Source organism: Engraulis encrasicolus, chromosome 7, assembly GCF_034702125.1.
Source record: "Engraulis encrasicolus isolate BLACKSEA-1 chromosome 7, IST_EnEncr_1.0, whole genome shotgun sequence".
Lineage (NCBI taxonomy): Eukaryota > Metazoa > Chordata > Actinopteri > Clupeiformes > Engraulidae > Engraulis > Engraulis encrasicolus.
In genome coordinates this window covers 56722549-56747192 of record NC_085863.1, presented here as the reverse complement: position 1 = coordinate 56747192, position 24644 = coordinate 56722549, and the positions used below count along the sequence as shown (strand labels likewise).

General features: G+C 41.6%; 1 protein-coding gene across 14 annotated transcripts in view; it reads left to right on the top strand.

Annotated features, from left to right (window-relative positions):
• The first annotated feature begins 1395 nt into the window (after window positions 1-1395).
• ncor1 (nuclear receptor corepressor 1) overlaps window positions 1396-24644 on the top strand; it is a 114081-nt gene continuing 90832 nt past the window's right edge. For 11 of the 14 annotated variants that reach the window (XM_063204086.1, XM_063204081.1, XM_063204087.1 and 8 more), the window contains exons 1-6: window positions 1396-1691; window positions 4799-5005; window positions 10942-11039; window positions 11783-11990; window positions 15685-15867; window positions 19441-19554. In XM_063204086.1, coding sequence (XP_063060156.1) covers window positions 4898-5005; window positions 10942-11039; window positions 11783-11990; window positions 15685-15867; window positions 19441-19554 — 711 coding nt within the window. In that variant the 5' untranslated portion in view covers window positions 1396-1691; window positions 4799-4897. The remainder of the gene's footprint in view (window positions 1692-4798; window positions 5006-10941; window positions 11040-11782; window positions 11991-15684; window positions 15868-19440; window positions 19555-24644) is intronic. The other 3 variants (XM_063204088.1, XM_063204084.1, XM_063204074.1) reach the window with 2 other exon arrangements.

Here is a 24644-nt window from a genome sequence, read left to right as displayed (position 1 = left end):
TCTGATTTGGGATATAAACTATTACTAGGCTATAGGCTACATTTTGTTCATCCCATTTGCAGGCGATTCCCTGATTGACGCTCCCCTTTCATCTCGCTCCCACTAGCCAGACTATCGGTACCACCGCCATATGATGGAGCTAGTTATGTTGTTGATGTTAGTTTTTTGTTTCTAACCCTAACCCTAACCCTAACCCTAACCCTAACCCTAACCTTAACCCTAACCCTAAATTGCTTGTATGTGGCAGTATATGATAATACGTGAAATATAATCGGGTGGGACTACACGTCCGGGAGTGATAGAAACACCTGGGACCGCACGTCCGAGAGCGATCTCAGTTGGGAGTCTCCATCCCCCACCGTTTGCAGGCTATGCAAAGTTTGATGACTTTCAACTTGAATGATGATGCGACTACTAGACAGTGATCGGTACAGTATTCCAAAAGGAGCTATATGGGATGACTGTGGCCACAAGCGCCTATCCAACCTATTAGTACATTATCTCACATTGCACTAAGCAGACACGATAATCCAAAGCCATTTAGTAAGTGGAGCAGCGCTAAAGCAACATCACCACATGGGGATCTAATTACATGCTAATCAGCAAGTAACGTTACATAATAACAGCGATGGATTCGTATTCCCCACTCAATACAGCAACAGCATACACAACGTAAATGTTCTCAATACGATCAGCCGGCTATTATGTGTTTAAACATATAAATATAACGAATAAGCAGGTATCCAGCTCTAAAACTAGACTGCATACCAGCCGTGTATGAATCGATGTACGCGAGGTCTATGCGTCTAACAGGATATCCATACCACCCACCAAAATGTTTAAAACAACAACTGAGTCTTCGTGCCATTTCCTGAATATATTATTAATTTCTGAATTATTCCGAAATGTAATCCATACAACAAAGACGTTCATGCTAGCGAATCTTACTTTCACTTGAGTGCTTCCTTAAACCGTCCGTCTAAATGTCTAGTTCTATCCCCATGTAGTTCCGTTCCACCCCCCCCCCCAAAAAAAATGCATCTGCGTGAATACCTAGTCATTAATGCCACTCTTTATATACAGCATTTAAGAAAAAACACAGACAGGTTTCAAACGTTTTGACGCCATTTAAATCCATGAAAACCTACAGTCAGTAACGAAACCATTTGAGTAACAACGCAACCCTCATAAGTAGGACGTAACATAGAGGATATCAACTACTAAAATGCGTTACTCTGCTGTGATCATGTATGTATCAGACAAATATCAATCAGATTTCTTAATATAAAATGTTGGGTGGAGTTCACTGAGACATGTCGGAACTTCTGGCCGTCTGTGGGGAACTATTTAACGTCACACCATGTTATCCTACATGATAGATGTAAGAAAATAAAGGAACACAAAGGCTTCGGTTTTGTTTCAAAATCATTTGCGGTATATATTCAACGACAAATCGTTCATAAAAGTGAATCGTAACGCTTTCCAAAGATCAGAACAAAATTCAGTTTGCCTAATATACGCAAGGGCAATACACGTAGTACTTCTAGGATAAATACAATGTTGAAGTGTGCTGCAGCCTGTAGCCTGCAACATTCGATTAGTCCGTCATCCGCGGAGTAACCATCACCTCTCCGACTTTATAAACAAGTGTACATCTAGTTTTGTGTGGGAGGTTTATACAGAAGTATGTGGTAAGTTACGGTCTTATTCTTTACACTGCTATAATTGCTTGTATAAAAATACATTGTTGCCTGGACGTTTACGTTTGTGTCTGTGTAACCAACTCCTTGCAAGATGGCGGCTTGGTTGAGAATGCAGAGGTGAAATTAAACCAAGGCTAGAAATACTTTGCAACTATCATTGCTGGCCTGTCTATCATGCCAGACACTTTGGTATTCATTACTGTACATACAGGAGGCGTTTATGGAGCGATTCAGAAGTCCTATTGAATAGAAAAATGGGCGCATTTCCTTGTTCCAGTAATAAAGATACTGTATGCTAGCAATAACAAGCTAACATTAACCAACCATTTGGTTATGCCAGTCCCCTAAGAAATACTTAGTCTACTATCCTGGAACCGTCAAAACACAAATGTATATTATTGCAACAGATCTAGTTATTGCATTTTCCAAGCTTGGCCTTTCTCATTAGATTCGCAATACTAGCTTTGGAGATGATTTTACCCGCCAGAGCAGCAACTACCTAACCACATAATGAGCCGCAGCATTGGCTAGCTAAGCTATGAAGCTAGTTACAACTAACACAACAAATGTTAACATGTTTTGGGATGGTCATAGATGTAAGTTAATCCCGTCCATTAATCACCTCGTCCTTTTTTTATTTTTTATTTTTATTTTAAGCAATCATAATAACACCACAAACGTGCTCATTCCTTTGAATATCATCTTGCCTGACATTTGAAATGTGAATCTGCACTCTATTAAGGTTTATTTTAACTAATCAAAGCAACATGTATCACTGTGTTTTGAAACGGTGTATGTTCATAATAGCAACTTTTTAGGCATGGCAGAGAAAATACAGCAATAGTAAAACGTCAGGGTCGTGGGTCCACGGTGAAAGGAAAATGTTTAGACAGCGAAATGGGCATTACCCACCGAAAACTGTTACGAAGTTCTTACCATGCGGTGCCATTGCATTTCTTAGTTCAGAAAGTAAAGGGCCGTGAATTTGCCTCATTGTCCGCCGGGAATCGATTGACGGGAACTGAAGGCGAATATTAAGCTCACTGTATTGTTGTTATGACTGGAGTCCGACAATTCAGTGGCCTCCAGTTTTCATGCCGGAGGGCCACTTCCAAATATGCATCTCAGTTAAATGAGCCATTAACTGTGGGGTATTAACAGAAATGATCACAATAAGACCTGAACAGTAGTGCAAAATTGGTTTGTATTGTGTTTTATATGCAAGTATGTGTACTTGATAAGTGTACGTCAAGTGAAATACAGAAGGTATGCACACTACACAGTTGGGTATGATCTATCCGATATGAAACTGTTTAAGCTTATTTACTCTGAAGAGTGGTTGCAGAGTAAAGCTTGGCTTGCATTTTATTGTTTATGTGGATAGCTGAGAGCAGCTGTAGATGACTGTTCGGACAGTACAGTGTCTGATTCTGATGCATGCTAAAATGAAACATTGAAGCAGTAGAATATTTGAGGTTTTTTTTTCAAGATCATTTTCTTATGAAGGACAGGATAAAGCTGTAGCCCAGCTGATGTGTAATTATTGAGCTCTCTGTGGGTACATGCTCAGCAAACTGCCACGTTGGCTTGGGATTGGTTTGTTTCTGCGATTTCACTCATCCCCTGCGATTTTACCTTTGTACTTGGATTATATTTGACAACTAAAAAAAGCCACATGTTGTAGTCAAGTCAAGTGTACTTTATTGTCAAAACGCCTACAACAGGGTTAACTTAACACACACACACATACACACACACAGACACACACACACACACACACACACACACACAGACACGCACACACGTGCAGGAGAAAAACTAACATACTGATACAAGACATGTACCACACACACACACACAATAAGTGCAATAAGAGGACCAACATACTGGTGGACAATAAATACCCGCACACACTCGCATAGCAGCAGAGAGTACAATCAGTGGTCATTTTTAAAGATGGACTGAATTGCCTAAGCATTCTATGTTTGAGGAGACGAGATAAGTGGAGGTGGACATATTTCATCAAAACTTTGTACATGAAACTCGTAGAGTTTATCGAGCCTCAGGACCAAATCAAAGGGTCAAGTATGTCTTAACTTACACATACCATTAACTTGCACCACACACATGTACAGACATTAAGGTGGGTGAAAGTCAAAGGGGAAAAAAGACCAAAATGTTGATGTCTGAGTTCTTGGTGTGTCTGTTTTTTACGTTTTTGATGATTTTTAAAAAATATTTTGTCATGTTTTGATTTGCTTGCAAGCAAGCTATTAAATCTTTGGAACAGAATACTAATGGCTTCTGTTATAAAGTATAGAAATGGTTTTCAGCAATTGGAACAGGTTTACTACACCACAAGTGCCAGGTCACAGACAGACGCAAGGTCTTTTGCTAACGTTATCTCGTCAGACACATCTGTGATGAACATATTTTTCAATCATACTGCAAAACCAGCTTTTTTAATTTCAACATGCCTTAAAACTAAAGCACCCTCTAAGTGACCTTGGGTGTGTAAACATGCCTCAGAAAATGTTATTATCTCTGAAAATATAACTGGAACGTTATTAATGATAATTCAGTTGTTGAATCAGCTTGCATTTTCTTGGTCTCTGCAACCTTGGGTGTCTTGAAACATGTCATAAAATTAAAGGGATATGCCACTATTTTGGGGCTTAATACAGTTAAAATCGTTGGCCAGGGTTTATAAAGGTGGTAAAGTGTCTTATTTTTCATGTAAGCCGTTGTCTTGCTTTAAGACAAGTTAAAAGAGGGAGCATGTCGCTAAGCTAGTGAAAGTCAATGGATCCGTGTAGCATGCTACAATGCTACACGGATCCATTGACTTTTACTAGCTTAGCGACATATTCCCTCTTTTAACTCGTCTTACAGCAAGACAACGCTTAACATGAAAAAAAGGACACTTTACCACCTTTATAAACCCCAGCCAACGATTTTAACTGTATTAAGCCCCAAAATAGTGGAATACCCCTTTAAATCATTATCAAAGTTGAATTATTATAATAGTTATTGTTGGTATTATAAACCTAACCAGTAACCTGCATACGTTTTCCTTGGTGTCATTTTGTCAATAGGTGGTTTGGGTTCTCAGTCATGCCCCAGCTGAGACCGTGAGCGGAGCCTCAGTACCCTGCCCTGGGCCCAGGCCTGCGTTGGCACCGGCCCAACCAGCCATGTCCAGCTCAGGATACCCCCCCAGCCAGGGGGCCTTCAGCAGCGAGCAGAGCCGCTACCCTCCACACTCTGTCCAGTACACCTTCAGCACAGCACGTCATCAGCCGGTAAGAGCTGGTTACTGTCCTGCGCCTTTCCAAGTTCACCCACACACATTTTTTTTTTGTCTTTTTTTTCCATTTTGCACTCATGGCGATTCAGAAGTGTTGATTCGAGTGCCTGTCTGCAGCTAATGATGGGAGTTGTCATGTTTGTTTTATCGGCAGCCTTGCTAACCTGGACGATGCATTCTACATGGTATGCTCTACTCATGTTGAGACCTACAAGATCAGCCAATGCAAATATACGTAGCTTGCAAATAGAACTACTTGTTGCATAAGGACAAAAAAGTTGGCAACATGTGCAAAACAGGAAGCAGCAGTTCCATCACTCATTTTCTGCATTAACCGCTGAAATGTATCCCTCAAGTTAGATTGCGCCAAGATGCGAACTTAGCCAGTGCGTTGATGACCATAGTGTGCATAGAACGGACTACGACAGTGGTACTGTAGCTTTACGAAGGCTGTAATGCGTGTGTAATTACCAGTATGATGCAACAACTCAGTCACTGTTATCTTGTAGACTACAGACTCATCTAAAAGTCAGAGAGAGCATAGTTTTCAATCATATGGCAGTCCACGTCCCCTTGACGTACATAAGCAATTCAGACTGTTGGGCTTATTTCATTTTACACTCTGGGTTTTCAGCTCCACTTGGAGAACATGTAGTTAAATGAACTACAATGCTCACTGCGCTGTTGTGTGGCTGATTTTGAGTGAACTTTTTGCTTTCACACAAGTCAAGGGAACTGCTCTGACATATTTGGCCAGATTAATCGTATAAATTGTGTAAATTGACCTGAAAGTTAACTTACTGTAAAAACACACCGGCAGCACCCTCACCATTTTCACTTATGGCAACAAGAACAAGAACAAGACTCTCCCACATAAGTTACTTAAGGCTTACAGAAAGGGCAGCATATATGACTTGTGTTTGCATATAGGCTCCAATAGAGTCATGTATCATGAGGGAATGGGGACGCAGTTCTAAAAAACAGCTGGCAGCACAGAGCAAGGCTGTAAGGGCTGACTGGGCCAGTGGTTACCCAAGGACACAATTTTTTTTACCTTTGTTGTTGGCAGTTTCGTTTACTGACTATTTAGGCTAACTAAAAGTTTATGGACAGATTTTGATAAACCTATCTGGATGGGTCAAAATATGAGTAGCCAAGAACTGATTTATGTTTTGGTAATGATCTGGATCACCTCCTGAATTGAGGGATTTTTGAACTAGCAATATTTTCACACAGCCCTTAGGGAATGTCTGCCCTCCTCCCATTGCCACTTTCGCAACAATGAGCATTCATTTAGGAACTTGTGTATAATGTGCGTTTTTTCCCATGTGGTGTCAGAAACCTTTGATTCATAACAGCAATAAAACTCAATATAAGGAGCATTCAATGGTATAGTATAGTATAGCCATAAACTTGCGTGCCACTGTTCTCTATAAGTTAGTGATTTTTCCATCAGATTTAAAGTGTGATTTAAGTGCGTTGTGTTTTAGCAATCTACGATCCGTCAGCTTGGTTTTCAATCAACGGGACAATTCTAACGAAATAAAACGTCACAACCAGCCGTCTTCATGCACATTTTTCTGACTCGCCAGATGATTTTCCATCATCATTTTAGCGGATAGAACACACAGTTTGTGATTAGAACGTTGGAAAATGAGAATATCTTGCAAGAGACGCAACACAAGTGTTGGAACTCTCAATCCAGGTCCAGTGTTAGCTTCTGCGTCTGCATGGCTGTTCTACGTCGCATCAAGCCTTTTCCTTTACTTCAGTAGCGATACAACTCCCCTCAAAACCATACTTTCCAGGTGAATTAATTCAAAGGCCAAGAAGGTAGCATGTTGTTGACACGCTCTATATGTCTGGTTCAGGGTGCTTTGGGAATAGTATGATGCTCGCAAAGAAATGCATAAAATGGCAGAAAAATACCATTATGTTTCAATTTGTTTTGTTTCACTGTGGAGTCTGTACTAGTGTTTTGGGTTCAAAGCAATCTGGGAAATCATAAACTCTTACTTATGACATTGACTGTTACTTGCTACTCATTATTTTGAATCCTGGCAGCCAGGCTATTCTCACAGTGGCCTTTGTCTGGCAAATATCCCTTCAGGAAGCTCGACGTGCAATGCAAATGTTTAAAGTTCACAACATTTAGGCCTATGCAGTCCATAGAATGCTTTTGGGCAAAGGCTACTAAGGCATCAGCTCATATCCCACAGATATGACTGATAAGTGTGCGTGTGTGTGCGTGTTTGTGTGTGTGCGGGTGTGTGAAAGCTTTACCTCAAGAACCTCTGTGATTGGTTAATGAATAATTGCTATGGCCTGATGAATGTTCTGTATGTCCTGCAAAGACTCCACTGTTTCATGAGAGAAGAATTTAAATCACTGATAAGCTTATAGGCCTTGTGGCCAGGATTCATGTCCCACCATTTTTGAAGATGCAGATCATTTCTGAAAATAAAAACATAAGACTTGGATTTCTAAAGCGAATCCGATATCATGACAGTTTTTAACCATGAAAAAAATGATTATCAATTTCTTGTGTGACAGACTGAATCTCAGCAGTCAGATAAAGTCAAACCTCAATCTTGCGTTAAGAGTATTTACAGCTCCAGGCCTTTTTATTAGAATAGCATGAAAAAGTTGATTTATTTCCATAATTTCATCAATAATGTTAAACTGTCATGGATTGTAGATTCATGGCCCAGTTTCTTAACTATTCCAGTCATTATTTTTTTTCTTTTTATATACGTTGGCCTTCCAGCTAAAAAAAAAACATGAATTGGGGAATTCGCAGCATTAGAATATTGTAATAAAATCAAATTTTTCTTCATCAAAATTCGGGTCACATTAAATCAGTTGAAATTTGGTACTTTCTACATAACATGCAATGTTCAATACTTGTTTAGGACTCTCTCTGTCTTAATAACGGCCATGATGCGTTTAACATTGAAGTCAATGGCAAAAACAGTGCATGGTAGTTATGGAAGCCCAGATATCCTTGATGCTTTGCTGTCAGCTGTTCTTGTTTGTTGACCTGGTGCCCAACACTTCACTCTTCAATATACCCTGTAGATTTCCATGCGCTAACTCACCAGTTTAATTCTAAATCACCAGAAATGAAGAGTGAAGTGTGGGGCACCAGGTCACCAAACAAGAACAGCTGACAGCAAAGCATCAATGATATCTGAGCTTCCATAACTCCCATGCACTGTTTTTGCCATTGACTTCAATGTTAAACGCATCATGGCCGTTATGAAGACAGAGAATGTCCTAACCAAGTATTGAACATTGCATGTTATGTAGAAAGTACCAAATTTCAACTGATTTAATGTGACCCGAATTTTGATGAAGAAAAATTTGATTTTATTACAATATTCTAATGCTGCGAATTCCCCAATTCATGGGTTTTTTGAGCTGGAAGGCCAACGTATATAAAAAAAAAAAAATAATGACTGGAATAGTTAAGAAACTGGGCCATGAATCTACAATCCATGACAGTTCAACATTATTGATAAACTGTATATATATAAACTGTGTATATAATAAATCAACTTTTTCATGCTATTCTAATAAAAAGGCCTGGAGCTGTATATTGTTTTAAACCATTTTTTCTAGAGAAATGTACTAGCTAACTATTTTTGATAAGCTTCTCGGGCATGTTTCCCAGATGCAGTTGCACAGTGAGAAGCTCATGATGACGGGGTGGGGAAGGCTGCTGGCTCAACTGGAGTCACACGCACACACACACACACACACACACACATTTAAGGAATGGCGGGTTCATTCTGCCGTGTTTGGGGTGTTTTATAATTTGGCAAACCAGAAAGGCTTGATTTGTTAAAGCCATGGTCCTCCTGTCTCTTACTGTCAGTACAGCAGTGCCTTTGATAGGTTGATTTATTCATCATGTGTTCTTAAGAACCTATAAAAGTAGTTGTTTCTTAAGGAACACTGTGTAACATTTTCAGTTGTTTATTTCCAGAATTCATGCTACCCATTCACTAATGTTAACTTTTTCTTGAATACTTACCACCACCATCAAATTCTATGTATTCATTATGACCGGAAAAATTGCACTTTTCATACAAATTAGGCAATAGGCAGCCCAGTTTCAATGAGCAGCATAGTTGCAGTACCTTTTTTGACCATTTCCTGCACAGTGTACCTTTAAATGCAGAACTCCAAACAGAACAACACATTTGTTGCACATCTAGGCTTTAAGTGTTCTTTGAAATAAGGCTGTGCAATATATCGAATTTATATTGTGATATCAATTGCTGTCAAACAATACATTTCACAATATCGATTTGAAACACTATCTTTGTTATTTGTCTATACTGCCTAAAGGTAGGTTACGCTAAGCGCAATGCATTCTCCTCCACTTCAGCCATTGCGAGCACAGAGCAGACTTGATACCCAACACTCATGCAGAACAACACTGTGTGTTTCTCTGGCCCTCCACTCACACTGCTGAAGGGAGGGAAGATTGTGAATTGTTCAGCACAATTATTTGTTTTAAAAGAAATATCGTCTAAAATAATCGTGATATCAATATTGACAAAAATAATTGTGACATTAATTTTTCTTATTATCGAGCAGCCCTACTTTGAAAGGAAGACAATGTTCATCTGTAGTTCTGATTCAGGATGCAATAGGGCTGTAACTATTCAATCATGATAATTTTGATGCACCGAGTCATGATACTGTATCTCAATCAAAGAACACAGTATCGTGATCGTGATGTGTCCTCACAAAGTTCTGTTACCCTTCAGTCCAGAACACAATTACATGATATGATGTGATGGTGCTTCCAAGCTTCAAACCATCAACATAATTAAGCTTATTTTCAAACTGAAAAAGGATTATTTAGCCTGCTGCAACCTATTCTACCTATGAACTATCATATTTTTATTTACATTTTTCTTGTAGGATGTTGGCAAATGTGAAAACAGAATATGAATCAAGTAAATGTCTAAATTATATTGATATCTCGCAATAATACATTTATTGCAATACATAGTGATAGTATTGTATCGTGGGATGTGTATCGTGATGCGCAACAAATGAACCCCATGTTAATACCCACCACTTGGATGCAGATTATGTTACTTTTTCAAATGCATGAATATTGCGTTTGTGTGTGTAAAGGGAATGCGTGCCACAGTACATTTGATTTGAATTTGTAGTTGTGAGGACAACCAACTTCTATGACTGAAGGCATATCTGAAAAGTTATTTGTATTGTCAATTATTCCGTTAACTGTCAAGCTGAAATGTATATGACCTGGTCTAGGACTTGGCAATACCCTTGTTCTCCTGCCCGACGCTGGCATTACAAAGCCAGTCTGGCAAGTCCTCTGGCCAGACTGCAGGAAGTGCTGCTAGACGCTGGTTAATGTATAGATGATCAAATTATGGAAGATTTCATGACTCACTGTGGCATGATGTTGAACAGACCATAGCCATGCCCTCTTTGGACTTGAGGTTCAATCAAATGATCATATTACCTCTGTTTTAGTATACAAATGGGTTTGTTTCAATTAATACTGTTGACACTGTTAAAAGTTGTTTTAAAAGGGTGGCACCGAAGGTGGTTATTTGTCAAGCTCTTGTATGTTTAGTTTTCAGACTGTGACTTTCACACCAGCACTGTGTAAGCTTACTACTGGTAGCACCACCAGAGTTAAACATGGAGTCAGACTGAGACGCAGGTTATGAAAAAAAGCTTATTTCTTTATGAGTTATCGTCTCGCTTCATTAGCTTGGATTTAATGTGAGCATTTGGGAGGAGTACTGTAGGTGCTGGACTTTCAACAGTACAAATTTATGTCTCACCCTTGTTCTTTTTTTACCTTCTTATGCTCTCTCTCTCTCTCTCTCTCTCTCTCTCTCTCTCTCTCTCTCTCTCTCTCTCTCTCTCTCTCAGGAATTCACCGTCCCAGACTACCGGACACACATTCAGGATCAGCAGCAAGGTCGACGCAGGCCCTCTCTGCTCTCAGAGTTCCACCCAGGCACTGAGAGGTAGCTAGATTTACACCCTCACTCAGTCTTTTACATCCCATCCCACACTCACTCTGCCCCACACCATCATCCCTCATCCCTCACCCACACCATCTTTTATGCCCCTAGCCTGTGGCCTGGAGCTCGTCCAGTTGTGTGTGTGTGTGTGTGTGTGTGTGTGTGTGTGTGTGTGTGTGTGTGTGTGTGTGTGTGTGTGTGTGTGTGTGTGTGTGTGTGTGAGTGTGAGTGTGTAGGGCAGGGGTGATGCGCTTTAGGATGAAGTTGTAAAGATAAAGAGTTTTTAAGTGAGTGAGACAGAGCAGTGTGCAAAGCTCATACAGATTGTCTGGGAAAATTGGATGAGGACGCTTTCCCGGAAAAAAAACTACAAAACTCTATTCCCAGAACTCTCCTCCCCACACCACCTAACCCCACATCACCCATGTCTGTCTGATCCAGCAGACAGTCTAGCCAAAATTATAATAATAATAAAAATAGTAATCTCATTTCTCAAAGGAACGAAGCTAAGGCACTCTTCAGATTTTTCTTTGTTTATTCGCCTACAATTATTTTAGACATGGCTCTTCTTCAGTGTGTGTCACCATTAAATTACATTACAACATTTGTAGGCAAAATAAAAATTTGAAGAATGCTGTCTTTCGCTTCTTTACGTCATCTATTTTATGTGTTCAGCAACCAGTTAAAAACTGTGAAAATCATTAGGTGTCGATTCTACTTTTCTTATCTCATCCCCGCTCCCACAGGCCCCCTGAGAGGCGCCATGGCTATGAGCCGTCGTTTGTGTCGTCCGTCAGCGCGCAGGTGGAGCATGAGGCCCTGGACGCCAAGCGGCCGCGTCTGGACGGGGCGTCCGAAGGCCACTTCCCCCGCGCCTCACCAGGAGCCATCGTCCTGCCCCTGCCGCACGTCATGCAGGACGGACTCAGGCCCCTCGCCGGAGACATCAAAAAGGTTAGCGTTAGTGAAATCACACTTCCGACCTGCCCTGCTCTGTGGAAGTGATATTGCATGATATTGATGCTGTGTGGTGGTCACTCGCCCATTCCCAAAATCACACTTGTGCGCTGCCTCGGTTGAAGTGACGTTCTACTTCTTATATGCTCATTTTACACCTCCGCTTGAGTTAAATAAATAATTCAGTTTTAGTTTTTTAGTTCGAGCATTACTCTTGTTCTAAGCAAGAATGTATCATTAACTGTATGGGACCAGCTAACTGCTTGTAGTGAGGGAGGTGTTAAATGAGCATATTTCTAGAAATGGAAGAATGGCTCTTTAACAGCATGTAGGTGGATCAGAGTAATATTTCGCTTAACGCTTTTGACATTGTATCAACATCCAATACTTAATTTAGCAAGCCTGTGTAGGCACGGCCGAATTACCTCAATCTAGTGTAACATCATCTGTATAAATAATTACTGTGTTATTAACTTGCTAATTAGCTGGAGAATTAAATGCCTTTCTTGAAACAAATAACTACTGCTGTAGGATTCCTGAGCTAGTTAGGCAGATCTCCACTTTCAAGCTACGAAGGGGAGCTCCCCTTGGCATTATAACTTAAATACAATGAAATGCCTAAAGAACAGTTTAACAAAGTGTGAACATACGACAACAGACTTAGTGCAGGGCTTGTAAATGTTGTGTGTTCTGTGTTGTAAACTCAGGAAATCTTAGCAGACGCTGATTAGCTGTAACAACATATAATGCTGTATGTACTTACGCTGTACATGCTTAACGGCTAGGCTTAATCTTAACTCCATGTCCATATCCCTGTGATTAACCACCATTGTAAGGACATAATATTGGAAGTCATATTTCATAGTTTCGCACTGTACTTAACACATTGACTACCAGGCGTTTTTTTGAAATGTTAGCCTAAGACTCCCAGCCAGTTTCATCATTTTTTGTCATTTTCGAACAGCCACCGAATATTTTGTCTTAGACAGACACATGGTAGGGCTTGTTCGAAAGCTGAGAATCTCCGCTTTCTACAGGTTTTTACGTTTTTCCATTCCGAAGTTATTCAACTTTAAGCGGCAGCTACTTTAGCAAAAAATTGCACTTTCCCCCATTCGAACCGGAGAAAGGGGCTTTTTTGTCACGGATGCGCTCTTTGAATCTCAGAGTTTAAATTGAGGATCTAAATATATTTTCACGCTCCAAAGAGAAGACCAGTCGCTTCCAAGTGAACTATTTTCATGAAAAAACACCTGGATCACTTCTGTTTACCGCTAATATTATCACTGGAAGAGCTAGTTACTAGTGTATCCTGATGGGCATGTCAGTCATTCAATAGCAAAAAGTAGATGCACCGAAGTACACTCACGTTGCTGCTGTGTTGTGCTGTTTTTTTTCATTCCAAACTTCCATTTCCATACCTAATTTGATGACAGCAAACCTCCTTATCCTTCTGTAGGCCTGTGTTTACGATAAGCTAGGAAGCTAGGTATGTTTTGATTACCCAGGCGCCTTGATGTGACGTGAACAGGAAGTGTGCATGATTTCATTCGCTTTCGTTACACTCAAGAATACTGCATTGTGATAAGTTGCACAGATGAAATATCCAAACAATGACTTTGTAGGAGTTTTGACTGTAGGTGTTTTTGTGATCTATGTGAGTTATGTTCATCACATAATTACGAAAATCACACAGAATGTGCATTAGAATGTGTAGATTCAGAATCCACTAAAAAACAAAAACCAGACGCCAGGAGCCAACGCATGGGAAGTAAAAACGGGTTTTCCCGTGGTTTGGTAGTCAATGTTTTAAAGGAACAGACCATACTTAGACAATGAAATGTTCTTTGCAGAAGTGAGACAACATGACGCGTACCTCTCCGAGCATTGACCTTCCAGTCAGACGCGCTGTCACTCTTGTTAATGTTTGTAGCTACTTGGCATGGGCAACGGTATTAAGTGATTGTAGTTATGTGCGATCAAAGTCTTCCACGTTCCATTTTTTTTCTCCCCAATTGTGGGAAGTGAAGGTATCAATGTGCTGTCGAAGCGCACAGAATGTGTTGCTACGCCTGTCTTTATAGTACACACTTTCCACAGCATGGAGAAAGCCACGTTTGAATTTGCGTAACCAAAGTTTGTTTCAGGTCAATGGTCATATAAACCTATGTAAACAGGAAAAACGTGGAAGACTTTGGTCGCATATAACTACAGCCCCAAAACTTACCGTTGACCATGCTGAATAGCTACAAATGCTAACAGGAGTGACAGCGCGACATCTCGTCTCACTTCTGAGAAGAACATATGTCATTGTACAGTTTCTTTAATGCTTTGGACCTATTTCAGACCAGAGTAGGGAAGCGGGATGGGACGGAAATGATTTTTACCGGCGGCGGCGAACATACATGGTAACAGATCTGTCCTTCCACACCAACACACCGGTAGTCGGGCAGTAGCGGCGCGGCAGCTGGCTCCACTCCGCGCTGCATTTGGAAAATAGAACTCGAGCGGATTTTGGACGGCAGCGACCGGCGGCCTCCCATTGAAACGTATGGCAAAGTAGCAAACTAACATTGGCTGTGGGGGGATTTTGAACAGAACTGGCCGCGCACACTGACGCTGTCGGTGTGAAAGGCAGAATAGAACACACTAGCCGAGACTAGACAGAAAGACAGCCGTCTTCTTGCTGCCGTTCCGCCACGCTCTAGTATGAATCTGGCCTTACACACACTGTACAGTCCCAGGGACCATCGAGTAAAGCTAGATTTATGCTTCGGACGCATAGAATCTGCGTCCGTCCGTTTTCTGTCTATGCGAGTCCACGCCTCCCTCTCAGAGGCTCTGCGCCCGTCGTTGAGCGCCTCGAAAAAATTCTAACTATCCGTCGGACGCAGACAAAAAGGCACTATGATTGGTCCTCTCGCTACTTCCTTGTTCTGTTCTTGTGGCAGCGCAATGCCAGTAGTTTGCGAGAGCAGATCTGTATTCTGTTAAAAACTTTATTAATGCCTTGTGTGTAAATGTGTGTAAATACACGAAGCTACAAGCTAAGTAACAAACAATGCATCAGTTGAACACTCGTGGCACAATCCCTGCGGTTTTACTACCGTTCCTCCACCGAATGTAAACACACATCGGCAGAATCAACTGTCTTTACATGCTTGCATTTTCTGCTCGTGAAAACAGACTGGGTATGTCAAATAATGATACCAGTGCATTGCCTTTGCAATTTGTGTGAAAATACCTAGCTAACCGGGATAGAAAGCAACATTGCTTAATGACCGCAGTGCTTACAATGTAGGCTAGTGAAAGTATCCTAATCGCGCAATTTCAAATGTGGCTCGCGACGAGACCTCGGACCTCGCAGAACTCGCAGATGCATGAATACAATGTTGGTTCGTGGCCACTCCCACGCGAGTTTTGACGAGCGCAGTTGCAGAAGTCTAATCTGACCTTAAAGCGGTAAGAGTATAGTTCGCTGTCCCACTGGATCCTCATCTCTCCTTCTCCCTCTCCTTCTCTTCATCTCTCTTTCTCTTCCTCATCTTCATCATCTCTCCTCCTCTTTGTTGTCCTCTTCCTCTTTGTTCTCCTCATCCTCATCGCCGCTCCCCCTCTTTGCTCCCCTCCTCATCATCACATCTCCTCTTTGCTCTCATAATCGTCCTCATCATCTCTCCTCCTGCTGCAGGAGACGCAGTTGAATGTCAAGGCAGAGGCGTCATCCCCGGGGGGAGCAGGGCAGCAGGCGGCGGAGGAGCAGGATGCATCTCCCTCCAAGCTGTCCAAGGAGGAGCTGATCCAGAGCATGGACCGTGTGGACCGGGAGATCGCCAAGGTGGAGCAGCAGATCTTCAAGCTCAAAAAGAAACAGGTGAGGAATGGCTGGAGAGAAATGCAGCCTCTCTCTGTAGTCATTTCATGCCAGTGCCCATTCCCGCACCTGATCTCGGATGTATTTGTGCCAAAAATCAGGGCTGATATCGGAAGTGAAAGACAGTTTGCCAACTTGAGAACTTGGTGTAGTGCCTCAAAACTTGGTGTGATGACATTGCAAAATGATAAAAACCATAGGCATTTATCATGAGTTAAAAAACACACACACACACACACACACACACACACACACACACACACACACACACACACGCTTATTTCCAACAAATGTAAGTGGTACTTTTTGGTTTCTCCTTGGAAGTCACGGCAAGGTATTTTCAGATGTCCCCTGCTGCATAGGGTCACCTCCCTGCCCTCCTCACAAATGCCCGCCCCAATCCCATATTGCCCAGGGTGCCCGCGGGGTGGTAAAAAGTAGTAAAAGGTAGTAAATGAAAAAGTCCAAAATAATGACCAGTAAAAGGTAGTAAGCCACATCTCAACTGGTAGTAATTTTCCCTGACTCCCTACAACATGGTCTTATTTGTTTTCTAATTTGTTTGATTCCTGTAGCCCGTGATCTCAAATCTCGGCAAATTGATTTTTATGCAGCGGCAAGGACGGACGCTGGGTGAACTGATTTAGCTTTGTGCTAATACTACCGGTAGTTGTTAAAGGGGTATGCCACTATTTTGGAGCTTAATACAGTTAAAATCGTTGGCTGGGGTTTATATAGGTGGTAAAGTGTCTAATTTTTCATGTAAGCCGTTGTCTTGTTTTAAGACAAGTTAAAAGAGGGAGTATGTCGCTAAGCTAGTGAAAGTCAATGCATCCATGTAGCATTGCTACATGCTACACGGATCCATTGACTTTCACTAGCTTAGCGACATGCTCCCTCTTTTAACTTGTCTTTAACCTTTAACTAGCAGCTGACTGACAGGCGTCAGACATCAGCAGCGCCACAGAAGCTGCCTGCTAGGCATTTTGTAGCCTACGTTCTGCAAGACGCGACTAACCTGGTTGGATGTGAAACAGTGAAAGGTCTGCTAAACGTAATTTCATGAATTCCATGGATGACTGTTTGAGATTAGCTGTTGTTCATACAATACTAATGAAGTTAGAAGCGGTGGAAATTGGTGGGTAACATGGTGCGTAATATTGGTGGTAAATGTAACAAATCGGTCGTGTAAAAGAATGCGAGGCTGAATGTTTTTTCACCTGTGCATCCGGCCAAAAACAAAATGAATTGACAATGCTAAACGCCATTTTAATGGCCATTAGTCATTCTGCAGTAGTGCTAGTAGGTATTAGCCCATCAAAAAATAAAAAAGTTTTTGGAACTGCGGCCATTCCTTCAACTCCGCTGCTCTGGCTTTCCCTTGCACCTTGCGCTGATAGACAGCCCGACTTTTCAAAATAAAATGTTCGACTACCCGAGTTCATAATGTGCTAGCGACTAGCGAGGTGGTGCTCAACCAAATCAGGGAGTTTTGAAACGGACGAGAGGGTAAGGAGGGAAACGAAATGCAAACAGCAGCGGCCACTGATAGAATTCACGCGGAAGGTTCAAGCGCAAAGAATGGGCTGTTTCAGTCACTGTCAAGAGTTGACATGCAAAGTCTCCCGGGAGATCGCAGATGTTTTTGATAGCGACGTACTATCTGTCGGCAAGGCATCCTTCATGCACCGAGACAGAGAGAGTGTGACGAGAGAGAGATGCAGACGCTTCTGTTCGAAGCGCTTGCCAAGATGCCACAATCATCATTCGGAGCGATCCAGAATGGGGAAGGGCAAATCCAAATTCACCTCGGTTTCCACCAAAACAAACAAAAATCAACCTATCTATCGATCTAGCTACCATATGAGTGTTTTTTTAAAATGTGAAATTGTAGTCCCTTTTAAAAAAAAAATTAGTTAAGTTATTTTAATTTTGCTCCCTCTGAATTTCTGTTTGACATCCTTGGCTTAGGCGTTCAGCAGGTTTTTGCAGGTGCCTTAGGCTTAAGGGTTACAGAAGGTCTGCTATTGGTAGTCAAGGCTGGTTATGGATTCTGTGTTCTCTATCCAAATCACGAAAACTCTGCCATAACTATAATGACTGCCATTTTTGTCATATCCTGTGCAGTATTTTCTCTGATTCTGCTAAAGACACACACACACACAGACTCTCACACACAGGTGTTGGGGGGCATTTGGGGGCACCTAGATTTTGTGCTGGTGCACCTGAAAACATATTTTAGACGCACCAGTGCAACCAGCGCAAAAAGTTAGCAGAGCCCTGATGGACATTGACTACAGGAATCCACGTCAAGGTGCACTGCTGGTTCTTTCTCTCCTCCCACTCTCTGAGAAGAGCGACTTCTTCTGTTAAAAGTGCACTGCACTATTGTTTAACCATTATAAATGGTGAATTGTTGAGAAATGTTTGAAACATACCTGCATTAACGTGTACTAACACATACACTCAATGATTAACTTGATAAATTATAAAAACATTAATTTGTGTTATTAATAGGCTTTGGAAAGCTATTTCATTTCTGTAGTCAGTTTAAGATCGATGTTGTAATGGTAGTAAAACAAAAATTGGAGGTAGTAAGAGGTAGTAAATTCAACCTAGGAATATCTGTAGGCACCCTGATTGTCACTCTAATGCCAAATCCCCTGGTCACAGTGTTTCTAATGCTGGTAAAGAGGGCGTATGGGGCAAGCTTCTGTCCGCCTCCTGTCTTCCGTCTTCTCTTCTCTTCTCTTCTCTTCTCTTCTCTTCTCTTCTCTTCTCTTCTCTTCTCTTCTCTTCTCTTCTCTTCTCTTCTCTTCTCTTCTCTTCTCTTTCTGCAGTCGCTCCTTGTCCACCCTTCTGGAACAAAGGGGGACTGTGGGCTTGTGAACTGGTTAAATTGGCTGGCCTTCCTTCCTCCCTCCCTTCCTTCCTGTTGTATGTCTTGTTATAAATGAGAGAGAGATAGACAGAGAAAGAGGGAGAGAGATGTTTTCTTTTTCCCCCTCTCTTTTTAATCACCTCATTCACTGTCTCTGGTTGATTGAATTCCCGGCTCATTAGGGAGGAATGCAAACTCAGCCTGGCCAGGGGAAAATTGAGCATTTTTATATTATTTCTTTCATAACTTTAAAACATTTCTTCATTCCAAACTGTTCATAAGATTTTCATGTGTAAGACAGAAATTTGATGTTTGGGGCATTCTGCCTGTCTCCCCTATTGTTAATTTTGCAATTACTGGGTTAAAACCTAAGTAACTGTTCAATTCAGCTGGATGAACATTTCCAGCTGCATAATGATTCCGAGTCACCTCATTCAGTTTTCAGGTTATTTTATTAGGGACGATGTACAATTACAACCTAAATGCTGTCATTTCATGCATCCAGCCTGAGGCTAACTTACATCTGCAGTCATTGGATGTTGCTGTGCTATTAGTCCACAATGTCCCGTGTTCCTTTGACGCTTCAGTGTTGCAGTAATAACCTCATGGTTTTCTCCATGTCATCATTGTGCCATGGTGGTGTGCGGTTCGGGTAAAGGCTTAAATATTTGCATTTAATCCTATCTCACCAGCAACAACTGGAGCAGGAAGCTGCCAAGCCAGTGGAGCCGGAAAAGCCAGTGTCCCCCACGCCCGTGGAGCACAAACACCGTAGCATCGTCCAGATCATCTACGATGAGAATCGGGTTGGTACACTCAACAATCTAAGTCTCAATACAGTACTAATAACCACTCGTATTGACCTTCTAAGCTCAAAAATTAACTATCTGCCATCTCTCACACTTGCTATGCTATCTCTGTCTCAATACTGCACCAATACATTATACCAGGGGTAGGCAACTTTTGTGACATCGAGTATCAATTTGAAACTCTCTTGTCAATGACCATGCCGCTCTATGCTTGCCACTCCTCCTAGGAGTGCGACGATTTTGTGTTTGCATCACCGTATATTGCAGCTTTTTTGCAGTTTCCTGTATAAGTAACTATTCACACCTAAAAACCACACTAATACCGCAGTAGGCCTAATAATAATAATAACAATAATAGTCATAATAATAATGCAGTAATGGGCTCCTTCACTGAAACAGCTGGTTTCTTTTTATTGCAGTACAACAGTTTTAAGGAGTACAAATAATGATGTTTAATGGCACAAAAAGGCACAAATAAGAATATGAATGGATATTTTGATATTTAGCATGAGCTGACGGCATAGCTTTGTCAACATGCAGTATATTTCTCAACATGCAGTATATATGTCAGTGTTTTCAGTGGTAGATGTTCAGCGCAAAAAGCCCAATTCAATCCCTGTTGCCATGGCACGTCAAGGGTTAATTTAAAACGCAAGTTGCGATAAGGGACGCTGCCAGTCAAAAAACATAACTAGACCGCTGGAAGAACGTGGATACACGAATGCCGTTTATTTATGCATCGTTTTATCTTGAATAAACAACAACAACAACAGATTTTGAGAGACAGCAATAGCACTTTGCTTTGCGCACGGACACAAACAGGAATAGTAATAGGATTTTGTTGGATAAGTTCTTATGACAGAATTAAGCAGGAGAGCTGGGACGAGTGAAACACTTTTTACTTAATTTTCAAAGATGAAGCAGATGTAGATTATTTTGCCTATTCTACTAATGCCCGATGTAATTTAACAGACGCTGAGGCAGCACGCTTTTTTTGTTTTGTTTTTAAACTTTGAACGCAAAGTATCGTTTGTTGCGGTTCTCCCCTTTTTGCGGTTACCTGAGCTTCTTTTATTTTTATGATAAATCAAGAGGATCACTAGCTATGTAGAGAGTAGGCCTATAACAGCTTATCACTTATCAAGGCACTTATCAAGGTTAATAGTTTTTTCGGTCAAACTCAGATTGATGCTTCTTACCGCATGTAACATGATGGCACTTCACGCAGTGGCTCAATGACTGAAAGAAATTAAGCGGCACATTTCCTTTCTGTGGTAGAAAACTGCTGTTTTACATGACACCAGGTCATAGCTCTACATAGAAAATAGATCATGGCTTTTAAATATGAACTAGTTTTACAGTGATGACTTTTTAGCGAACAGGATTCAGAATTGCGTTAAGGTGGAAACTTTTGGGCATGACTGCATGTGTGCCAATGATCATGCCGTCGAGTGCCACCCATGGCACGTGTGCCATAGGTCAGGGGTTCCCAAACTTAGCCATGACAAGGCATCTCATATACCATTAAATTCCAGGCAAGGCCCCCCTTACATGGGTAACGACATACTATTTTTTTCTGCGCACCCGCTTTCACGACCATAGTCTATGTGTGTGTGTTGGCGTCCCATTGGGATATATGAAATAACTGTAATGTTAGTTGAAATAGATAATTATGCAGTTTGTATAATGGGAATATTGTTATAACGGGAATAGCTGATAATGGTTTATTTTGGTGCAAATTAATTCATCAATTATTTATTTTGATGTGCTATACTTTTTCTGCCAACCTTCCGTGGCCCCCCTAGCATCCCTTCGTGGCCCCCCAGGGGTCCCCAGCCCCCACTTTGAAAACCACTGCCACAGGTTGCCGACCCCTGCATTATACACTACACACATACTCAAGACCCAGCAGGTCTCGTGAGGTGCAGGATTAGCCTATGAGCTATCCTCCATTTTTTCATTTGGTATACTGTACAATCTCACATGCACTAATGGGTGAAGGTTTTCTCTTAAGATCCAGCAAGCTATGCCTCAGGAGGTTATGAATTGGCCTACTATCTAGCTTCCATTTCTCACTTTTTATATTGTCTCTGTCCTGCTCCAACACAATTTCACGAATCGCACTAGAAGGCAAAGACTTGCTACACTCAAGACAAAATTGACTGAGGACGTTGAGGAATCAAAAAGTATCAGATCAATCATGTGAAAAAAACCTGGACAAGACTAAAGAATCTGGATTGTGACTGTAATTGTTGAAATAATCTGAATCAACCGGCACTGACCGCAGTCTGTTTTGCAGTTTTTACTGTTCGCCACGACCAGTTCTGTTTTGAGTTTGGCAGAGGCAACCACGAGTTTTATCTGACATGAAACACAAGCAGGGGCGGAGTGGCCCACTTTTTCCCACCGGGAGAATTTTCCCCTTGGCGGCCCTCTTTAAAAAAAAACAAAAAAAAAAAACAAAGCGAACAACATGGTTTCCTAACCAAAAAGACAAAAGCCACGAAATCTGCAGTCGTACTACATGTGAACATTAGTGTTGTCAAAATATCAACCTGAATTGGAGAATTTAGCCTACACCTTGATGAAATGCACAGCCAGTGGTGTAGTCTACGTAAAACGAAGTATACGCACCCATTTCAAAATTTCAGGGATTACAGTACACCCACTTAAAATTGATTGATCCATTATTTACAATATCACAAATATATACAGTAGGCCTACACATCAAAAAATGCTCAAATATACAGTATACCCACTTCAAAAAGTAGACTACACCACTGGAGCCATCATCACAGTCCAAAGCATTCATAGGCCTAGCCTACTAGGTTAGGCTACATCACTACATCATGGAAATGTGCACTCCACTGTTATTTTGACAGTTTGAAATTGAAATATCGTTTAAGGAAGACAGGATTAGCATGGGCACAAAGTTTTGAGTGTGGGGATTTTTAGAAGAGTAGGCTTACAAAATATAGTATAGTAGCCTATAGATTACAAAAAGTCTGTCTACATTGTGCAATAAACCCACCATGCAGCAAATAAGCCAAACCTAGCTACTTCAAAGCACAACCATAAGTCAACAAAATGTATAACCAAACGGTGTAGGCCTACCTTAAAACGCTGTCTTCGTCGCAGCAAATGTCTTTGTTTCTTGCAATTACATTTTAATCCACAGTTTAGGCTACACACCCAGCACTGCTCACATCAGAATTTGTGGTAATTATTTTGTTCCATTTCTTCAGACATTACATAGGCTACATCCTAAATGTGCCACATATAAATATATGTATGATATACATTATACTGTAAGGAGATATAAGCCTACCGCTAGTTCTAACAAACCAATGCCATCAAAACATGTACAACGTGTTTTCCTGCTTAGCTGCAGTTCACCTCCTTACCACTTGGTGGAGTCTGTTCGTAACCCAAGTCAATAACCACAGAACAAGTGAATCTGGAGTGGCAGACTGTAAACTGTAACAGTCATGTGGAAATCGGAAAATAAATCACAACTTACTAATATTTCCATTCCTTGGTAACCAATATAAATATCACAGGTTCTTGAAATACTGAAAACGAAACTATGTTACTAAGATCTAGTACACATCCGCGATCTACGGTGTATGGACATTATCAGTAGATGAGGGGTGTGGCCAATTTACTATTTGACACCGTCACTGAGGTATTGCGGTCGGGTAGACGGTATATATAGTGGTGAGTCAGTACCCTCAAAATGAGTAGTGAATTGGAGTTAGTCAATCTTTGCTATATCACACCAATACTTTGGGGCCGGTTGAGAACAGTATGTGGCTAAGCACTTTAGGGCCGGCTGAGAACATAATGCGGCCGCTGAAATATATTTCGCGGCCGCGGCCCACCGGGACAAGTCCCCGATCTCCCGATGGCCACTCCGCGCCTGAACACAAGTCTGTATCAATACACATCGTTTTTCAAAAAGTTTTTTTTATTGTGTGCATGTGCAGCAGGCATGTTGTATTGTAGGCCAAGTCTGTGCATGTGTGTTTGTGTGTTTTGGGACCGTTCTGGGTTTTCCAAGAACCATGTGCTTTTGTCTTTTCTGAGAGTTAGCCATGTGCCTAGGAGAAATATAGTTAGATGAAGAAGAAGAAGAGAGAGAGAAAAAAGTGGGAGGTGTAGAAAGGCAGATATAGTGCTTGTTCTGTGCCATAGTACTGAGAGAGCGGTAGGGAGGGAGAGCATGAGAGTTGGGCAAGAGGAAGAGGAGAGGGGGAGGTAGAAGAGAGGAGGGTAGGAGGAGGAGGAGTGAGGGGGGAGGGGTGTGAAAAGAGAAGAGGGGAAGGTAGGAGGAGTGGGAAGCAGAGGGAGGGAGGGATAGAAAGAGAGGACAGGAGATGAGGGTAGGGAGGGCAGGAGGAGGAGGGGCCAGTGGCTCCAGGGTTACTGTAGTGCAGCTGTGTTCGTCTGGTCTGGTCTCTGCTGTGCACTGGCAAGACGTCACTGGGGCTTGGCTCACCGCTCTGACGGTCATTAACTCCTTCCCTTCAGCAGGAAAGAGCGGAGAAGAGCAGAGCTCTCTCACTGACAAACGCACACGCACAACCACACACTCCCTGCCTTTTTCTTCTCTGGCTCTGCTGTTACTGCTGTAGCTTTAACAGTTTTAAACATGTAACACTTACACTCGCTAAACTTTTGAAAAGATTTGCCTCTTTGAGGAGTTTTTTTTTTCTTTCCTTTTGTTTCTTTTGCCTTAGCTTGGTCACATATGGCAAATCCGTCTGTGTATTTAAGCTTCTGTGGAGTTGTTTTTATGGTGATTTGTAGGAGATCATCTGTGTGACTGCTGCACTGCAAGCTCATTTGCTCCCCCCTTGTCTTTTTCACCCGCCATTAGCTGCCAGTCATGTTGTTGAACAGCGGTGAGGTTGACTTACTTCGAGGAAAGTGTGATTTGGCTTTCTCGTACATGGCAGTACGCAGTGGGCGCAACATCAGTGTCAAACAGGAAAACTTGCTGAACTTCGTTTGTGAATGGTTGTCCACCCATTGTCTGTGTTTAATGGTTGTTATGTTTTTGCTCTGTTTTAGTGAGGGTTTTTAGC